The sequence below is a fragment of the Oncorhynchus clarkii genome, chromosome 23 (assembly GCF_045791955.1).
Source record: "Oncorhynchus clarkii lewisi isolate Uvic-CL-2024 chromosome 23, UVic_Ocla_1.0, whole genome shotgun sequence".
Taxonomy (NCBI): Eukaryota; Metazoa; Chordata; class Actinopteri; order Salmoniformes; family Salmonidae; genus Oncorhynchus; species Oncorhynchus clarkii.
The window spans coordinates 59,925,473-59,946,893 of NC_092169.1; the positions used below are offsets into that span (position 1 = coordinate 59,925,473).

Here is a 21,421-nt window from a genome sequence, read left to right on the forward strand (position 1 = left end):
ATCCTGTTGATCCTTGTTATTATGGCTGGCTGCCAGGTGGTATAGATCCTGTTGATCCTTGTTATTTTGGCTGGCAGGCGGTATAGATCCTGTTGATCCTTGTTATTATGGCTGGTTGGTGGTATAGATCCTTTTGATCCTTGTTATTGTGGCTGACAGGTGGTATAGATCCTGTTGATCCTTGTTATTATGGCTGGCTGATGGTATAGATCCTGTTGATCCTTGTTTTTATGGCTGGCAGGTGGTATAGATCCTGTTTATCCTTGTTATTATGGCTGGTTGGTGGTATAGATCCTGTTGATCCTTGTTATTATGGCTGGCTGCCAGGTGGTATAGATCCTGTTGATCCTTGTTATTTTGGCTGGCAGGTGGTATAGATCCTGTTGATCCTTGTTATTATGAATGGCAGGTGGTATAGATCCCGTTTATCCTTGTTATTATGGCTGGTTGGTGGTATAGATCCTGTTGATCCTTGTTATTGTGGCTGACAGGTGGTATAGATCCTGTTGATCCTTGTTATTATGGCTGGCTGATGGTATAGATCCTGTTGATCCTTGTTAGTATGGCTGGCTGGCAGGTGGTATAGATCCTGTTGATCCTTGTTATTTTGGCTGGCAGGTGGTATAGATCCTGTTGATCCTTGTTATTATGAATGGCAGGTGGTATAGATCCTGTTTATCCTTGTTATTATGGCTGGTTGGTGGTATAGATCCTGTTGATCCTTGTTATTATGGCTACCAGGTGGTATAGATCCTGTTGATCCTTGTTATTATGGCTGGCAGGTGGTATAGATTCTGTTGATCCTTGTAATTATGGCAGGTGGTATAGATCCTGTTGATCCTTGTTATTATGGCTGGCAGGTGGTATAGATCCTGTTGATCCTTGTTATTATGGCTGGCTGGCTGGCAGGTGATATAGATCCTGTTGATCCTTGTTATTATGGCTGCCAGGTGGAATAGATCCTGTTGATCCTTGTTATTATGGCTGGCAGGTGGTATAGATTCTGTTGGTCCTTGTAATTATGGCTGGTGGTATAGATCCTGTTGATCCTTGTTATTATGGCTGCCAGGTAGTATAGATCCTGTTGATCCTTGTTATTATGGCTGGCTGGTGGTATAGATCCTGTTGATCCTTGTTATTATGGCTGTCAGGTGGTATAGATCCTGTTGATCCTTGTTATTATGGCTGGCAGGTGATATAGATCCTGTTTATCCTTGTTTATTATGGCTGGCAGGTGGTATAGATCCTGTTGACCTTGTTATTATGGCTGGCTGATGGTATAGATCCTGTTGGTCCTTGTTATTATGGCTGGCTGGCAGGTGGAATAGATCCTGTTGATCCTTGTTATTGTGGCTGGCTGGCTGGCAGGAAGTATAGATCCTGTTGATCCTTGTTTCTACACCTGCATTGCTTGCTGTTTGGGGTTTTAGGCTGGGTTTCTGTACAGCACTTTGAGATATCAGCTGATGTACGAAGGGCTATATAAATAAATTTGATTTGATTTGATTTGATTTGATTTGTTATTATGGCTGGCAGGTGTTATAGATCCTGTTGATCCTTGTTATTATGGCTGGCAGGGGGTTTAGATCCTGTTGATCCTTGTTATTATGGCTGCCAGGTGGTATAGATCCTGTTGATCCTTGTTATTATGGCTGGCAGGTGGTATAGATTATGTTGATCCTTGTAATTATGGCTGGTTGTATAGATCCTGTTGATCCTTGTTATTATGGCTGCCAGGTGGTATAGATCCTGTTGATCCTTGTTATTATGGCTGGCTGGTGGTATAGATCCTGTTGATCCTTGTTATTATGGCTGGCAGGTGGTATAGATCCTGTTGATCCTTGTTATTATGGCAGGCTTGCAGGTGGTATAGATCCTGTTGATCCTTGTTATTATGGCTGGTAGGTGGTATAGATTCTGTTGATCTTTGTTATTATGGCTGGTTTGGTGGTATAGATCCTGTTGATCCTTGTTATTATGGCTGACAGGTGGTATAGATCCTGTTGATACTTGTTATTATGGCTGGCTGGTGGTATAGATCCTGTTGATCCTTGTTATTATGGCTGGCTGGCTGGCAGGTGATATAGATCCTGTTGATCCTTGTTATTATGGCTGGCAGGTGGTATATATCCTGTTGATCCTTGTTATAATGGCTGGTAGGTGGTATAGATTCTGTTGATCTTTGTTATTATGGCTGGTTTGGTGGTATAGATCCTGTTGATCCTTGTTATTATGGCTGCCAGGTGGTATAGATCCTGTTGATCCTTGTTATTATGGCTGGCTGGCTGCCAGGTGGTATTGATCCTGTTGATCCTTGTTATTATGGCTGGCAGGTGGTATATATCCTGTTGATCCTTGTTATTATGGCTGCCAGGTGGTATAGATCCTGTTGATCCTTGTTATTATGGCTGGTATGTGGTATAGATCCTTTTGATCCTTGTTATTATGGCTGGCTGCCAGGTGGTATAGTTCCTGTTGATCCTTTTTATTATGGCTGGCAGGTGGTATAGATCCTGCTGATCCTTGTTATTATGGCTGGCAGGTGGTATAGATCCTGTTGATCCTTGTTATTTTGGCTGGTATGTGGTATAGATCCTTTTGATCCTTGTTATTATGGCTGGCTGCCAGGTGGTATAGATCCTGTTGATCCTTGTTATTATGGCTGGCAGGTGGTATAGATCCTGTTGATACATGTTATAATGGCTGGTAGGTGGTATAGATTCTGTTGATCTTTGTTATTATGGCTGGTTTGGTGGTATAGATCCTGTTGATCCTTGTTATTATGGCTGACAGGTGGTATAGATCCTGTTGATACTTGTTATTATGGCTGGCTGGTGGTATAGATCCTGTTGATCCTTGTTATTATGGCTGGCAGGTGGTATATATCCTGTTGATCCTTGTTATTATGGCTGGCTACCAGGTGGTATAGATCCTGTTGATCCTTGTTATTATGGCTGCCAGGTGGTATAGATCCTGTTGATCCTTGTTATTATGGCTGCCAGGTGGTATAGATCCTGTTGATCCTTGTTATTATGGCTGGCTGGCTGCCAGGTGGTATAGATCCTGTTGATCCGTGTTATTATGGCTGGCAGGTGGTATAGATCCTGTTGATCCTTGTTATTATGGCTGCCAGGTGGTATAGATCCTGTTGATCCTTGTTATTATGGCTGGCAGGTGGTATATATCCTGTTGATCCTTGTTATTATGGTTGGCTACCAGGTGGTATAGATCCTGTTGATCCTTGTTATTATGGCTGCCAGGTGGTATAGATCCTGTTGATCCTTGTTATTATGGCTGCCAGGTGGTATAGAACCTGTTGATCCTTGTTATTATGGCTGGCTGCCAGGTGGTATAGATACTGTTGATCCTTGTTATTATGGCTGGCAGGTGGTATAGATCCTGTTGATCCTTGTTATTATGGCTGCCAGGTAGTATAGATCCTGTTGATCCTTGTTATTATGGCTGGTATGTGGTATAGATCCTGTTGATCGTTGTTATTATGGCTGGCTGGCTTGCAGGTGATATAGATCCTGTTGATCCTTGTAATTATGGCTGGCAGGTGGTATAGATCCTGTTGATCCTTGTTATTATGGCTGGCTGGTGGAATAGATCCTGTTGATCCTTGTTATTATGGCTGGTTGGCGGTATAGATCCTGTTGATCCTTGTTATTATGGCTGGCAGGTTGTATAGATCCTGTTGATCCGTGTTATTATGGCTGGCAGGTGGTATAGATCCTGTTGATCCTTGTTATTATGGCTGGCTGGTTGTATAGATCCTGTTGATCCTTGTTATTATGGCTGGCAGGTGGTATAGATCCTGTTGATCCTTGTTATTATGGCTGGCTGATCCTCTTGATCCTTGTTATTATGGCTGCCAGGTGGTATAGATCCTGTTGAACCTTGTTATTATGGCTGACAGGTGGTATAGATCCTGTTGATCCTTGTTATTATGGCTGGCTGGCTTGCAGGTGATATAGATCCTGTTGATCCTTGTTATTATGGCTGGCAGGTGGTATAGATCCTGTTGATCCTTGTTATTATGGCTGACAGGTGGTATAGATCCTGTTGATCCTTGTTATTATGGCTGGCTGCCAGGTGGTATAGATCCTATTGATCCTTGTTATTATGGCTGGCTGCCAGGTTGTATAGATCCTGTTTATCCTTGTTATTATGGCTGGCTGCCAGGTGGTATAGATCCTGTTGATCCTTGTTATTTTGGCTGGCAGGCGGTATAGATCCTGTTGATCCTTGTTATTGTGAATGGCAGGTGGTATAGATCCTGTTTATCCTTGTTATTATGGCTGGTTGGTGGTATAGATCCTTTTGATCCTTGTTATTGTGGCTGACAGGTGGTATAGATCCTGTTGATCCTTGTTATTATGGCTGGCTGATGGTATAGATCCTGTTGATCCTTGTTTTTATGGCTGGCAGGTGGTATAGATCCTGTTTATCCTTGTTATTATGGCTGGTTGGTGGTATAGATCCTGTTGATCCTTGTTATTATGGCTGGCTGCCAGGTGGTATAGATCCTGTTGATCCTTGTTATTTTGGCTGGCAGGTGGTATAGATCCTGTTGATCCTTGTTATTATGAATGGCAGGTGGTATAGATCCCGTTTATCCTTGTTATTATGGCTGGTTGGTGGTATAGATCCTGTTGATCCTTGTTATTGTGGCTGACAGGTGGTATAGATCCTGTTGATCCTTGTTATTATGGCTGGCTGATGGTATAGATCCTGTTGATCCTTGTTAGTATGGCTGGCTGGCAGGTGGTATAGATCCTGTTGATCCTTGTTATTTTGGCTGGCAGGTGGTATAGATCCTGTTGATCCTTGTTATTATGAATGGCAGGTGGTATAGATCCTGTTTATCCTTGTTATTATGGCTGGTTGGTGGTATAGATCCTGTTGATCCTTGTTATTATGGCTACCAGGTGGTATAGATCCTGTTGATCCTTGTTATTATGGCTGGCAGGTGGTATAGATTCTGTTGATCCTTGTAATTATGGCTGCCAGGTGGTATAGATCCTGTTGATCCTTGTTGTTATGGCTGGCTGGCTGCCAGGTGGTATAGATACTGTTGATCCTTGTTATTATGGCTGGCAGGTGGTATAGATCCTGTTGATCCTTGTTATTATGGCTGCCAGGTAGTATAGATCCTGTTGATCCTTGTTATTATGGCTGGTATGTGGTATAGATCCTGTTGATCGTTGTTATTATGGCTGGCTGGCTTGCAGGTGATATAGATCCTGTTGATCCTTGTAATTATGGCTGGCAGGTGGTATAGATCCTGTTGATCCTTGTTATTATGGCTGGCTGGTGGAATAGATCCTGTTGATCCTTGTTATTATGGCTGGTTGGCGGTATAGATCCTGTTGATCCTTGTTATTATGGCTGGCAGGTTGTATAGATCCTGTTGATCCGTGTTATTATGGCTGGCAGGTGGTATAGATCCTGTTGATCCTTGTTATTATGGCTGGCTGGTTGTATAGATCCTGTTGATCCTTGTTATTATGGCTGGCAGGTGGTATAGATCCTGTTGATCGTTGTTATTATGGCTGGCTGGCTTGCAGGTGATATAGATCCTGTTGATCCTTGTTATTATGGCTGGCAGGTGGTATAGATCCTGTTGATCCTTGTTATTATGGCTGACAGGTGGTATAGATCCTGTTGATCCTTGTTATTATGGCTGGCTGCCAGGTGGTATAGATCCTATTGATCCTTGTTATTATGGCTGGCTGCCAGGTTGTATAGATCCTGTTGATCCTTGTTATTATGGCTGGCTGCCAGGTGGTATAGATCCTGTTGATCCTTGTTATTTTGGCTGGCAGGCGGTATAGATCCTGTTGATCCTTGTTATTATGGCTGGTTGGTGGTATAGATCCTTTTGATCCTTGTTATTGTGGCTGACAGGTGGTATAGATCCTGTTGATCCTTGTTATTATGGCTGGCTGATGGTATAGATCCTGTTGATCCTTGTTTTTATGGCTGGCAGGTGGTATAGATCCTGTTTATCCTTGTTATTATGGCTGGTTGGTGGTATAGATCCTGTTGATCCTTGTTATTATGGCTGGCTGCCAGGTGGTATAGATCCTGTTGATCCTTGTTATTTTGGCTGGCAGGTGGTATAGATCCTGTTGATCCTTGTTATTATGAATGGCAGGTGGTATAGATCCCGTTTATCCTTGTTATTATGGCTGGTTGGTGGTATAGATCCTGTTGATCCTTGTTATTGTGGCTGACAGGTGGTATAGATCCTGTTGATCCTTGTTATTATGGCTGGCTGATGGTATAGATCCTGTTGATCCTTGTTAGTATGGCTGGCTGGCAGGTGGTATAGATCCTGTTGATCCTTGTTATTTTGGCTGGCAGGTGGTATAGATCCTGTTGATCCTTGTTATTATGAATGGCAGGTGGTATAGATCCTGTTTATCCTTGTTATTATGGCTGGTTGGTGGTATAGATCCTGTTGATCCTTGTTATTTTGGCTACCAGGTGGTATAGATCCTGTTGATCCTTGTTATTATGGCTGGCAGGTGGTATAGATTCTGTTGATCCTTGTAATTATGGCAGGTGGTATAGATCCTGTTGATCCTTGTTATTATGGCTGGCAGGTGGTATAGATCCTGTTGATCCTTGTTATTATGGCTGGCTGGCTGGCAGGTGATATAGATCCTGTTGATCCTTGTTATTATGGCTGGCAGGTGGTATAGATCCTGTTGTACCTTGTTATTATGGCTGGCAGGGGGTATAGATCCTGTTGATCCTTGTTATTATGGCTGCCAGGTGGAATAGATCCTGTTGATCCTTGTTATTATGGCTGGCAGGTGGTATAGATTCTGTTGGTCCTTGTAATTATGGCTGGTGGTATAGATCCTGTTGATCCTTGTTATTATGGCTGCCAGGTAGTATAGATCCTGTTGATCCTTGTTATTATGGCTGGCTGGTGGTATAGATCCTGTTGATCCTTGTTATTATGGCTGTCAGGTGGTATAGATCCTGTTGATCCTTGTTATTATGGCTGGCAGGTGATATAGATCCTGTTTATCCTTGTTTATTATGGCTGGCAGGTGGTATAGATCCTGTTGACCTTGTTATTATGGCTGGCTGATGGTATAGATCCTGTTGGTCCTTGTTATTATGGCTGGCTGGCAGGTGGAATAGATCCTGTTGATCCTTGTTATTGTGGCTGGCTGGCTGGCAGGAAGTATAGATCCTGTTGATCCTTGTTTCTACACCTGCATTGCTTGCTGTTTGGGGTTTTAGGCTGGGTTTCTGTACAGCACTTTGAGATATCAGCTGATGTACGAAGGGCTATATAAATAAATTTGATTTGATTTGATTTGATTTGATTTGTTATTATGGCTGGCAGGTGTTATAGATCCTGTTGATCCTTGTTATTATGGCTGGCAGGGGGTTTAGATCCTGTTGATCCTTGTTATTATGGCTGCCAGGTGGTATAGATCCTGTTGATCCTTGTTATTATGGCTGGCAGGTGGTATAGATTATGTTGATCCTTGTAATTATGGCTGGTGGTATAGATCCTGTTGATCCTTGTTATTATGGCTGCCAGGTGGTATAGATCCTGTTGATCCTTGTTATTATGGCTGGCTGGTGGTATAGATCCTGTTGATCCTTGTTATTATGGCTGGCAGGTGGTATAGATCCTGTTGATCCTTGTTATTATGGCAGGCTTGCAGGTGGTATAGATCCTGTTGATCCTTGTTATTATGGCTGGTAGGTGGTATAGATTCTGTTGATCTTTGTTATTATGGCTGGTTTGGTGGTATAGATCCTGTTGATCCTTGTTATTATGGCTGACAGGTGGTATAGATCCTGTTGATACTTGTTATTATGGCTGGCTGGTGGTATAGATCCTGTTGATCCTTGTTATTATGGCTGGCTGGCTGGCAGGTGATATAGATCCTGTTGATCCTTGTTATTATGGCTGGCAGGTGGTATAGATCCTGTTGATCCTTGTTATTATGGCTGGCAGGTGGTATATATCCTGTTGATCCTTGTTATAATGGCTGGTAGGTGGTATAGATTCTGTTGATCTTTGTTATTATGGCTGGTTTGGTGGTATAGATCCTGTTGATCCTTGTTATTATGGCTGCCAGGTGGTATAGATCCTGTTGATCCTTGTTATTATGGCTGGCTGGCTGCCAGGTGGTATTGATCCTGTTGATCCTTGTTATTATGGCTGGCAGGTGGTATATATCCTGTTGATCCTTGTTATTATGGCTGCCAGGTGGTATAGATCCTGTTGATCCTTGTTATTATGGCTGGTATGTGGTATAGATCCTTTTGATCCTTGTTATTATGGCTGGCTGCCAGGTGGTATAGTTCCTGTTGATCCTTTTTATTATGGCTGGCAGGTGGTATAGATCCTGCTGATCCTTGTTATTATGGCTGGCAGGTGGTATAGATCCTGTTGATCCTTGTTATTTTGGCTGGTATGTGGTATAGATCCTTTTGATCCTTGTTATTATGGCTGGCTGCCAGGTGGTATAGATCCTGTTGATCCTTGTTATTATGGCTGGCAGGTGGTATAGATCCTGTTGATACATGTTATAATGGCTGGTAGGTGGTATAGATTCTGTTGATCTTTGTTATTATGGCTGGTTTGGTGGTATAGATCCTGTTGATCCTTGTTATTATGGCTGACAGGTGGTATAGATCCTGTTGATACTTGTTATTATGGCTGGCTGGTGGTATAGATCCTGTTGATCCTTGTTATTATGGCTGGCTGGCTGGCAGGTGATATAGATCCTGTTGATCCTTGTTATTATGGCTGGCAGGTGGTATAGATCCTGTTGATCCTTGTTATTATGGCTGGCAGGTGGTATATATCCTGTTGATCCTTGTTATTATGGCTGGCTACCAGGTGGTATAGATCCTGTTGATCCTTGTTATTATGGCTGCCAGGTGGTATAGATCCTGTTGATCCTTGTTATTATGGCTGCCAGGTGGTATAGATCCTGTTGATCCTTGTTATTATGGCTGGCTGGCTGCCAGGTGGTATAGATCCTGTTGATCCGTGTTATTATGGCTGGCAGGTGGTATCGATCCTGTTGATCCTTGTTATTATGGCTGCCAGGTGGTATAGATCCTGTTGATCCTTGTTATTATGGCTGGCAGGTGGTATATATCCTGTTGATCCTTGTTATTATGGTTGGCTACCAGGTGGTATAGATCCTGTTGATCCTTGTTATTATGGCTGCCAGGTGGTATAGATCCTGTTGATCCTTGTTATTATGGCTGCCAGGTGGTATAGAACCTGTTGATCCTTGTTATTATGGCTGGCTGGCTGCCAGGTGGTATAGATACTGTTGATCCTTGTTATTATGGCTGGCAGGTGGTATAGATCCTGTTGATCCTTGTTATTATGGCTGCCAGGTAGTATAGATCCTGTTGATCCTTGTTATTATGGCTGGTATGTGGTATAGATCCTGTTGATCGTTGTTATTATGGCTGGCTGGCTTGCAGGTGATATAGATCCTGTTGATCCTTGTAATTATGGCTGGCAGGTGGTATAGATCCTGTTGATCCTTGTTATTATGGCTGGCTGGTGGAATAGATCCTGTTGATCCTTGTTATTATGGCTGGTTGGCGGTATAGATCCTGTTGATCCTTGTTATTATGGCTGGCAGGTTGTATAGATCCTGTTGATCCGTGTTATTATGGCTGGCAGGTGGTATAGATCCTGTTGATCCTTGTTATTATGGCTGGCTGGTTGTATAGATCCTGTTGATCCTTGTTATTATGGCTGGCAGGTGGTATAGATCCTGTTGATCCTTGTTATTATGGCTGGCTGATCCTCTTGATCCTTGTTATTATGGCTGCCAGGTGGTATAGATCCTGTTGAACCTTGTTATTATGGCTGGTTAGTGGTATAGATCCTGTTGATCGTTGTTATTATGGCTGGCTGGCTTGCAGGTGATATAGATCCTGTTGATCCTTGTTATTATGGCTGGCAGGTGGTATAGATCCTGTTGATCCTTGTTATTATGGCTGACAGGTGGTATAGATCCTGTTGATCCTTGTTATTATGGCTGGCTGCCAGGTGGTATAGATCCTATTGATCCTTGTTATTATGGCTGGCTGCCAGGTTGTATAGATCCTGTTGATCCTTGTTATTATGGCTGGCTGCCAGGTGATATAGATCCTGTTGATCCTTGTTATTTTGGCTGGCAGGCGGTATAGATCCTGTTGATCCTTGTTATTATGAATGGCAGGTGGTATAGATCCTGTTTATCCTTGTTATTATGGCTGGTTGGTGGTATAGATCCTTTTGATCCTTGTTATTGTGGCTGACAGGTGGTATAGATCCTGTTGATCCTTGTTATTATGGCTGGCTGATGGTATAGATCCTGTTGATCCTTGTTTTTATGGCTGGCAGGTGGTATAGATCCTGTTTATCCTTGTTATTATGGCTGGTTGGTGGTATAGATCCTGTTGATCCTTGTTATTATGGCTGGCTGCCAGGTGGTATAGATCCTGTTGATCCTTGTTATTTTGGCTGGCAGGTGGTATAGATCCTGTTGATCCTTGTTATTATGAATGGCAGGTGGTATAGATCCCGTTTATCCTTGTTATTATGGCTGGTTGGTGGTATAGATCCTGTTGATCCTTGTTATTGTGGCTGACAGGTGGTATAGATCCTGTTGATCCTTGTTATTATGGCTGGCTGATGGTATAGATCCTGTTGATCCTTGTTAGTATGGCTGGCTGGCAGGTGGTATAGATCCTGTTGATCCTTGTTATTTTGGCTGGCAGGTGGTATAGATCCTGTTGATCCTTGTTATTATGAATGGCAGGTGGTATAGATCCTGTTTATCCTTGTTATTATGGCTGGTTGGTGGTATAGATCCTGTTGATCCTTGTTATTATGGCTACCAGGTGGTATAGATCCTGTTGATCCTTGTTATTATGGCTGGCAGGTGGTATAGATTCTGTTGATCCTTGTAATTATGGCAGGTGGTATAGATCCTGTTGATCCTTGTTATTATGGCTGGCAGGTGGTATAGATCCTGTTGATCCTTGTTATTATGGCTGGCTGGCTGGCAGGTGATATAGATCCTGTTGATCCTTGTTATTATGGCTGGCAGGTGGTATAGATCCTGTTGTACCTTGTTATTATGGCTGGCAGGGGGTATAGATCCTGTTGATCCTTGTTATTATGGCTGCCAGGTGGAATAGATCCTGTTGTACCTTGTTATTATGGCTGGCAGGTGGTATAGATTCTGTTGGTCCTTGTAATTATGGCTGGATGTATAGATCCTGTTGATCCTTGTTATTATGGCTGCCAGGTAGTATAGATCCTGTTGATCCTTGTTATTATGGCTGGCTGGTGGTATAGATCCTGTTGATCCTTGTTATTATGGCTGGCAGGTGGTATAGATCCTGTTGATCCTTGTTATTATGGCTGGCAGGTGATATAGATCCTGTTGATCCTGGTTTATTATGGCTGGCTGATGGTATAGATCCTGTTGGTCCTTGTTATTATGGCTGGCTGGCAGGTGGAATAGATCCTGTTGATCCTTGTTATTGTGGCTGGCTGGCTGGCAGGTAGTATAGATCCTGTTGATCCTTGTTTCTACACCTGCATTGCTTGCTGTTTGGGGTTTTAGGCTGGGTTTCTGTACAGCACTTTGAGATATCAGCTGATGTACGAAGGGCTATATAAATAAATGGCTGGCTTGCAGGTGATATAGATCCTGTTGATCCTTGTAATTATGGCTGGCAGGTGGTATAGATCCTGTTGATCCTTGTTATTATGGCTGGCTGGTGGAATAGATCCTGTTGATCCTTGTTATTATGGCTGGTTGGCGGTATAGATCCTGTTGATCCTTGTTATTATGGCTGGCAGGTTGTATAGATCCTGTTGATCCGTGTTATTATGGCTGGCAGGTGGTATAGATCCTGTTGATCCTTGTTATTATGGCTGGCTGGTTGTATAGATCCTGTTGATCCTTGTTATTATGGCTGGCAGGTGGTATAGATCCTGTTGATCCTTGTTATTATGGCTGGCTGATCCTCTTGATCCTTGTTATTATGGCTGCCAGGTGGTATAGATCCTGTTGAACCTTGTTATTATGGCTGGTTAGTGGTATAGATCCTGTTGATCGTTGTTATTATGGCTGGCTGGCTTGCAGGTGATATAGATCCTGTTGATCCTTGTTATTATGGCTGGCAGGTGGTATAGATCCTGTTGATCCTTGTTATTATGGCTGACAGGTGGTATAGATCCTGTTGATCCTTGTTATTATGGCTGGCTGGCAGGTGGTATAGATCCTATTGATCCTTGTTATTATGGCTGGCTGCCAGGTTGTATAGATCCTGTTGATCCTTGTTATTATGGCTGGCTGCCAGGTGGTATAGATCCTGTTGATCCTTGTTATTTTGGCTGGCAGGCGGTATAGATCCTGTTGATCCTTGTTATTATGAATGGCAGGTGGTATAGATCCTGTTTATCCTTGTTATTATGGCTGGTTGGTGGTATAGATCCTTTTGATCCTTGTTATTGTGGCTGACAGGTGGTATAGATCCTGTTGATCCTTGTTATTATGGCTGGCTGATGGTATAGATCCTGTTGATCCTTGTTTTTATGGCTGGCAGGTGGTATAGATCCTGTTTATCCTTGTTATTATGGCTGGTTGGTGGTATAGATCCTGTTGATCCTTGTTATTATGGCTGGCTGCCAGGTGGTATAGATCCTGTTGATCCTTGTTATTTTGGCTGGCAGGTGGTATAGATCCTGTTGATCCTTGTTATTATGAATGGCAGGTGGTATAGATCCCGTTTATCCTTGTTATTATGGCTGGTTGGTGGTATAGATCCTGTTGATCCTTGTTATTGTGGCTGACAGGTGGTATAGATCCTGTTGATCCTTGTTATTATGGCTGGCTGATGGTATAGATCCTGTTGATCCTTGTTAGTATGGCTGGCTGGCAGGTGGTATAGATCCTGTTGATCCTTGTTATTTTGGCTGGCAGGTGGTATAGATCCTGTTGATCCTTGTTATTATGAATGGCAGGTGGTATAGATCCTGTTTATCCTTGTTATTATGGCTACCAGGTGGTATAGATCCTGTTGATCCTTGTTATTATGGCTGGCAGGTGGTATAGATTCTGTTGATCCTTGTAATTATGGCAGGTGGTATAGATCCTGTTGATCCTTGTTATTATGGCTGGCAGGTGGTATAGATCCTGTTGATCCTTGTTATTATGGCTGGCTGGCTGGCAGGTGATATAGATCCTGTTGATCCTTGTTATTATGGCTGGCAGGTGGTATAGATCCTGTTGTACCTTGTTATTATGGCTGGCAGGGGGTATAGATCCTGTTGATCCTTGTTATTATGGCTGCCAGGTGGAATAGATCCTGTTGTACCTTGTTATTATGGCTGGCAGGTGGTATAGATTCTGTTGGTCCTTGTAATTATGGCTGGATGTATAGATCCTGTTGATCCTTGTTATTATGGCTGCCAGGTAGTATAGATCCTGTTGATCCTTGTTATTATGGCTGGCTGGTGGTATAGATCCTGTTGATCCTTGTTATTATGGCTGGCAGGTGGTATAGATCCTGTTGATCCTTGTTATTATGGCTGGCAGGTGATATAGATCCTGTTGATCCTTGTTTATTATGGCAAGGCTGATGGTATAGATCCTGTTGGTCCTTGTTATTATGGCTGGCTGGCAGGTGGAATAGATCCTGTTGATCCTTGTTATTGTGGCTGGCTGGCTGGCAGGTAGTATAGATCCTGTTGATCCTTGTTTCTACACCTGCATTGCTTGCTGTTTGGGGTTTTAGGCTGGGTTTCTGTACAGCACTTTGAGATATCAGCTGATGTACGAAGGGCTATATAAATAAATTTGATTTGATTTGATTTGATTTGATTTGTTATTATGGCTGGCAGGTGTTATAGATCCTGTTGATCCTTGTTATTATGGCTGGCAGGGGGTTTAGATCCTGTTGATCCTTGTTATTATGGCTGCCAGGTGGTATAGATCCTGTTGATCCTTGTTATTATGGCTGGCAGGTGGTATAGATTCTGTTGATCCTTGTAATTATGGCTGGTGGTATAGATCCTGTTGATCCTTGTTATTATGGCTGCCAGGTGGTATAGATCCTGTTGATCCTTGTTATTATGGCTGGCTGGTGGTATAGATCCTGTTGATCCTTGTTATTATGGCTGGCAGGTGGTATAGATCCTGTTGATCCTTGTTATTATGGCAGGCTTGCAGGTGGTATAGATCCTGTTGATCCTTGTTATTATGGCTGGTAGGTGGTATAGATTCTGTTGATCTTTGTTATTATGGCTGGTTTGGTGGTATAGATCCTGTTGATCCTTGTTATTATGGCTGACAGGTGGTATAGATCCTGTTGATACTTGTTATTATGGCTGGCTGGTGGTATAGATCCTGTTGATCCTTGTTATTATGGCTGGCAGGTGGTATATATCCTGTTGATCCTTGTTATTATGGCTGGCTACCAGGTGGTATAGATCCTGTTGATCCTTGTTATTATGGCTGCCAGGTGGTATAGATCCTGTTGATCCTTGTTATTATGGCTGCCAGGTGGTATAGATCCTGTTGATCCTTGTTATTATGGCTGGCTTGCAGGTGGTATAGATCCTGTTGATCCTTGTTATTATGGCTGGTAGGTGGTATAGATTCTGTTGATCTTTGTTATTATGGCTGGTTTGGTGGTATAGATCCTGTTGATCCTTGTTATTATGGCTGACAGGTGGTATAGATCCTGTTGATCCTTGTTATTATGGCTGGCAGGTGGTATAGATCCTGTTGATCCTTGTTATTATGGCTGGCAGGTGGTATATATCCTGTTGATCCTTGTTATTATGGCTGGCTACCAGGTGGTATAGATCCTGTTGATCCTTGTTATTATGGCTGCCAGGTGGTATAGATCCTGTTGATCCTTGTTATTATGGCTGCCAGGTGGTATAGATCCTGTTGATCCTTGTTATTATGGCTGGCTGGCTGCCAGGTGGTATTGATCCTGTTGATCCTTGTTATTATGGCTGGCAGGTGGTATATATCCTGTTGATCCTTGTTATTATGGCTGCCAGGTGGTATAGATCCTGTTGATCCTTGTTATTATGGCTGGCAGGTGGTATAGATCCTGCTGATCCTTGTTATTATGGCTGGCAGGTGGTATAGATCCTGTTGATCCTTGTTATTTTGGCTGGCAGGTGGTATAGATCCTGTTGAACCTGGTTATTATGGCAGGCTTCCTGCTAGGGACATGCCATCTACTGTACTCTTGTAGAGAGACACTGTCAGGGACATGCCATCTAATGTACTCTTGTAAAGATATCAGGGACATCGCATCTAATGTTGCTTGTAAAGATATCTCTCTCTCTTCCCCTCCCCCCTTTCTACCTACCTGGTGATGACGTAGGGAGCAAAGCAGACAATGAACGTGCCGATGAAGGTACTGATCTTCCTGGTTGCTCTCTGTCTCCTCCTCTTCTGCTCCTCCAGACAACGCTCTCGAACACTGATCAGGGAAATATGTGGTTTCACTTTATTTGACACACGTCTTCATGACGTGAACGTGATTATGTTGTTAGACCTAAAATCGGGTTTCATGAGTTGTCATTAGGTGCCATGAGGTGTCATGAGGTGTCATGGGGTGTCATGAGGTGTCATGAGGTTTCATTATGTTTCATGAGGTGTCATGTGGTGCCATGAGGTGCCATTATGTGTCATTAGGTTTTATTAGGTGCCATGAGGTTTCATGAGGTGTCATTATGTTTCATGAGGTGCCATGAGGTGCCATGAGGTGCCATGAGGTGCCATTAGGTGTGCTGAAGTGACATGAGGTGTCATTAGGTGTCATTAGGTGTCATTAGGTGTCATTATGTTTCATTAGGTGCCAATGGGTGTCATGAGGTGCCATGAGGTGCCATGGGGTGCCACGAGGTGCCACGAGGTGTCATGAGGTGTCATGAGGTGCCATGAGGTGCCATGAGTGCCAATGGGTGTCATGAGGTGCCATGAAGTGTCATGAGGTGCCATGGGGTGCCACGAGGTGCCATGAGGTGCCATTAGGTGTAATTAGGTGTCATTAGGTGTGCTGTAATGACACGAGGTGTCATTAGGTGTGCTGAAGTGACATGAGGTGCCATGAGGTGCCATGAGGTGCCATGAGGTGTCATTATGTGTCATTAGTTGTCATGAGGTGCCATGAGGTGCCATTAAATGACATGAGTTGTCGTTATGTGTCATTAGGTGTGCTTAGGTGTGCTGTAATGACACGAGGTGTCATTAGGTGTCTGTGTCTGTTTATCTGTAAGCCATAGAGATTGAGGACGACAGTGTGTATGTGTGCATGTGTGTGCATATGCATGTGCACATGGCAGTCGTAGACAGCAATATTGTCATAATCATGTTATGACACTAGAGTGGTTAAAGACACGTGTGTTTTACATGATTACGTGACGTGTGTGTGTGTGGTCTGGTGTGATGATGGTTATAGAATTTTAACCATATCAGACTGTTTTATCCAGAAAAACAGACAAAGAGTCTGTCTATTGTGCCACAGTAAATGACCATGTAATAGGATACCCCTCCCACACAGTAAAACACTGGTTCTATCCTATTCTAACCAGGAAACAGACTGCATCCCAAATGGCAACTCCATTCCCTATTTAGTGCACTACTTTCAACCAGGGCTCTGATCTAAAGTGGTGCACTACAGAGGGAACAAGGTGCCATTTGGGATGCATCCAGAGCTGAAACGATCTGGAGTTACTACATGTATAACAGATATAACCACTAACTATCTGGAGTTATTACATGTATATATAACCATTAACTATCTGGGGTTACTACATGTATATATAACCATTAACTATCTGGAGTTACTACATGTCTATATAACCATTAACTATCTGGAGTTACTACATGTAGAACAGATATAACCATTAACTATCTGGAGTTACTACATGTAGAACAGATATAACCATTAACTATCTGGAGTTACTACATATTTATATAACCATTAACTATCTGGGGTTACTACATGTAGAACAGATATAACCATTAACTATCTGGAGTTACTACATGTAGAACATACTGTATATTGAACACAATAGAAGAGAACACAGTAAAACATAATGGATTAGAACACAATAGAATAGAACACAATAGAATAGAACACAATATAACACAATAGAATAGAACACAATAGAACACAATAGAATAGAACACAATAGAACACAATAGAACACAATAGAGCACAGTAGAATATAATACAATAGAATAGACTCAACAGAACACAACACAATAGAACATAATAGCATAGAACACAATAGAATAGAACACAACAGAATAGAACACAATAGAATAGAACACAATAGAACACAATAGAGCACAGTAGAATAGAATACAATAGAATAGACTCAACAGAACACAACACAATAGAACATAATAGAATAGAACACAATAGAATAGCACACAACAGAATAGAACACAATAGAATAGAACACACCAGAATTGGACACAATAGAACACAATAGAATAGAACACAATAGAACACAATAGAGCACAGTAGAATACAATAGAATAGACTCAACAGAACACAACATAATAGAACACAATAGACCACAGTAGAACACAACACAATAGAACACAACAGAAAATAACGCAATAGAACACAATATAACACAACGCAACACCATATAACACAATGGAACACAACACAACACCATATAACACAATAGAACACAATAGAACACAACAGAATATAACACAACAGAATAGAACACAACACAATATAACACAACACAATAGAACACAACAGAATAGAACACAACAGAATAGAACACAACAGAATAGAGCACAACAGAATTGAACACAACAGAATAGAACACAACAGAATAGAACACAACAGAATAGAACACAACAGAATAGAACACAACAGAATAGAACACAACAGAATAGAACACAACACAATATAACACAACAGAATAGAACACAACAGAATAGAACACAACAGAATAGAACACAACAGAATTGAACACAACAGAATAGAACACAACACAATAGAACACAACAGAATAGAACACAACACAATATAACACAACACAATATAACACAACAGAATAGAACACAACAGAATAGAACACAACAGAATAGAACACAACACAATAGAACACAACAGAATAGAACACAACACAATAGAACACAACACAATAGAACACAACACAATATAACACAATAGAACACAACACAATATAACACAACAGAATAGAACACAACACAATAGAACGCAATAGAACACAACACAATATAACACAACAGAATAGAACACAACAGAATAGAACACAACACAATAGAACACAACACAATAGAACACAACACAATAGAACACAACACAATATAACACAACAGAATAGAACACAACACAATAGAACACAATAGAACACAACACAATATAACACAACAGAATAGAACACAACAGAATAGAACACAACACAATAGAACACAACACAATAGAACACAACACAATAGAACACAACACAATAGAACACAACACAATAGAACACAATAGAACACAACACAATATAACACAACAGAATAGAACACAACAGAATATAACACAACAGAATAGAACACAACACAATAGAACACAACAGAATAGAACACAATAGAACACAACACAATATAACACAACAGAATAGAACACAACAGAATATAACACAACACAATAGAACACAACAGAATAGAACACAACAGAATAGAACACAACAGAATAGAACACAACACAATAGAACACAACAGAATAGAACACAACAGAATAGAACACAACAGAATAGAACACAACACAATAGAACACAATAGAACACAACAGAATAGAACACAACACAATAGAACACAACAGATCATAATAGAATAAAGAAATGTCCCATGATGCATTGTTCTGGTTTCAACATGAATTCAAAACAATAGTGAGTTGGAGTAAGGTGAGTTGGAGTAAGGTGAGTTGGAGTAAGGTGAGTTGGAGTAAGGTGAGTTGGAGTAAGGTCAGTTGGAGTAAGGTGAGTTGGAGTAAGGTGAGTTGGAGTAAGGTCAGTTGGAGTAAGGTGAGTTGGAGTAAGGTGAGTTGGAGTAAGTTCAGTTGGAGTAAAGTGAGTTGGAGTAAGGTCAGTTGGAGTACGGTGAGTTGGAGTAAGGTGAGTTGGAGTAAGGTCAGTTGGAGTAAAGTGAGTTGGAGTAAGGTGAGTTGGAGTAAGGTGAGTTGGAGTAAGGTCAGTTGGAGTAAGGTCAGTTGGAGTAAGGTGAGTTGGAGTAAGGTGAGTTGGAGTAAGGTGAGTTGGAGTAAAGTGCACAGAGAGAAATGCAACTCAAAGACCTCCTCTTACCTTGGGTGAATATCCACAAGCAGCACTAAAGTTTGCATTGTGATAACGTCTATCCGTTTACAGTGGAACCTGGCCACCTTCAGCACTTTCAGGTATGTGACACACAGGACTAGAAAGGACAGGAGAAAGGTGAGGGAGTGAAATACCACAGTAAAGACAACAAACGGAGTCTGACTGTTCTCCGTCACGTCGGAGAGCGTGCACGACGCGTAAAGCGGACGGTATCCCACCCACGAGAGGCAAGCAGCCGCCGTCGAAAAAGACATAGAATGTATCCACGTGTATCCGAGCACGAGAGCGGCATCTCTACGTCGTATTCTAGAGTGGTACCTCAACGGGAACACGACAGCGATCCACCTGTCGATGCTCAGAGCGGCCATGCTCAACATCGAATTAGTGGTTAAAAATGTCTCCGAGAAGCCGACCAACTGACAGAAAGCGTCACTACCGGGCTGACCCTTGTTGACGAGACCCACCAGAGTTAGAGGCATGTTGGAAACGGTCAGCAACAAGTTACAAAAAGTGAGGTTGAGGGTGAACACACAGGGCACTTGCTTCCTGATCTGTGGGTTGTACAGAAAGCAGATCAGCACCACGGCGTTGGACAGCAACGACACTACGATAATGACTAGCATCAAGACGAAGAGAAGCACCTCCACAGCGGCCATGGTGTGTGTCCCGGTCACTTATTATAAATCTGCTTTTTGGTAATGATTATGTCCAGATCCAGCCACCGTATGTGGTTATGGAATAAAGGCATGGTGTTAGCTGGAAGACTCACCCCATAACCACATCCAGACATTCCCTGGTTATATCCCTCTCCTGTGGAGCGCAACCGTGTCTCTCCTCTGCCTTGTTGTCCTCAGACTTCTACTGCAGGAACCAGCAGAGGGGATGGTGAAGTCCATCAAGTTAGGAGGATTCCAAACATAATGAGAGAGGCAGAGAGAGAGAGGCAAGTAAACTCCCCCGTTTACGACTAAGTGCAAAGAAACGCCAGCTGTCAGGCGCTGTGCCAATATGCCCGTGTCTCTGCAGTGGTGTTATCTTCTGTGACGCTGCTCTCTCAAGACAGCTCCTCTCTCTCTCTCTCTCTCTCTCTCTCTCTCTCTCTCTCTCTCTCTCTCTCTCTGTATCTCTCTCGCTCGCTCTCTCTCTTCAGAATAGACTGAGTGGGAGGTAGATCTCCTCTCTCTCTCTCTCTCTCTGTCTTCAGAATAGACTGAGTGGGAGGTAGATCTCCTCTCTCTCTCTGTCTTCAGAATAGACTGAGTGGGAGGTAGATCTCCTCTCTCTCTCTCTCCAGAATAGACTGAGTGGGAGGTAGATCTCCTCTCTCTCTCTCTTCAGAATAGACTGAGTGGGAGGTAGATCTCCTCTCTCTCTCTCTCTCTGTCTTCAGAATAGACTGAGTGGGAGGTAGATCTCCTCTCTCTCTCTCTCTGTCTTCAGAATAGTCTGAGTGGGAGGTAGATCTCCTCTCTCTCTCTCCAGAATAGACTGAGTGGGAGGTAGATCTCCTCTCTCTCTCTCTTCAGAATAGACTGAGTGGGAGGTAGATCTCCTCTCTCTCTCTCTTCAGAATAGACTGAGTGGGAGGTAGATCTCCTCTCTCTCTCTTCAGAATAGACTGAGTGGGAGGTAGATCTCCTCTCTCTCTCTTCAGAATAGACTGAGTGGTAGGTAGATCTCCTCTCTCTCTCTCTTCAGAATAGACTGAGTGGGAGGTAGATCTCCTCTCTCTCTCTTCAGAATAGACTGAGTGGGAGGTAGATCTTCTCTCTCTCTTCAGAATAGACTTAGTGGGAGGTAGATCTCTCTGTCTCTCTCTTCAGAATAGACTGAGTGGGAGGTAGATCTCCTCTCTCTCTCTCTCTCTCTGTCTTCAGAATAGACTGAGTGGGAGGTAGATCTCCTCTCTCTCTCTGTCTTCAGAATAGACTGAGTGGGAGGTAGATCTCCTCTCTCTCTCTCTCCAGAATAGACTGAGTGGGAGGTAGATCTCCTCTCTCTCTCTCTTCAGAATAGACTGAGTGG

General features: G+C 42.6%; 1 protein-coding gene across 1 annotated transcript in view; it reads right to left on the bottom strand.

The window, feature by feature from the left end:
• LOC139381805 (G-protein coupled receptor 26-like) overlaps positions 1–20,052 on the bottom strand; it is an 86,174-nt gene extending 66,122 nt beyond the window's left edge. The window contains exons 1-2 of the mRNA XM_071125579.1: positions 19,385–20,052; positions 15,403–15,516 (exon numbers count right to left, since the gene is read on the bottom strand). Of these exons, the coding sequence (XP_070981680.1) occupies positions 15,403–15,516; positions 19,385–20,052 (782 nt within the window). The remainder of the gene's footprint in view (positions 1–15,402; positions 15,517–19,384) is intronic.
• Positions 20,053–21,421: the final 1,369 nt, after the last annotated feature.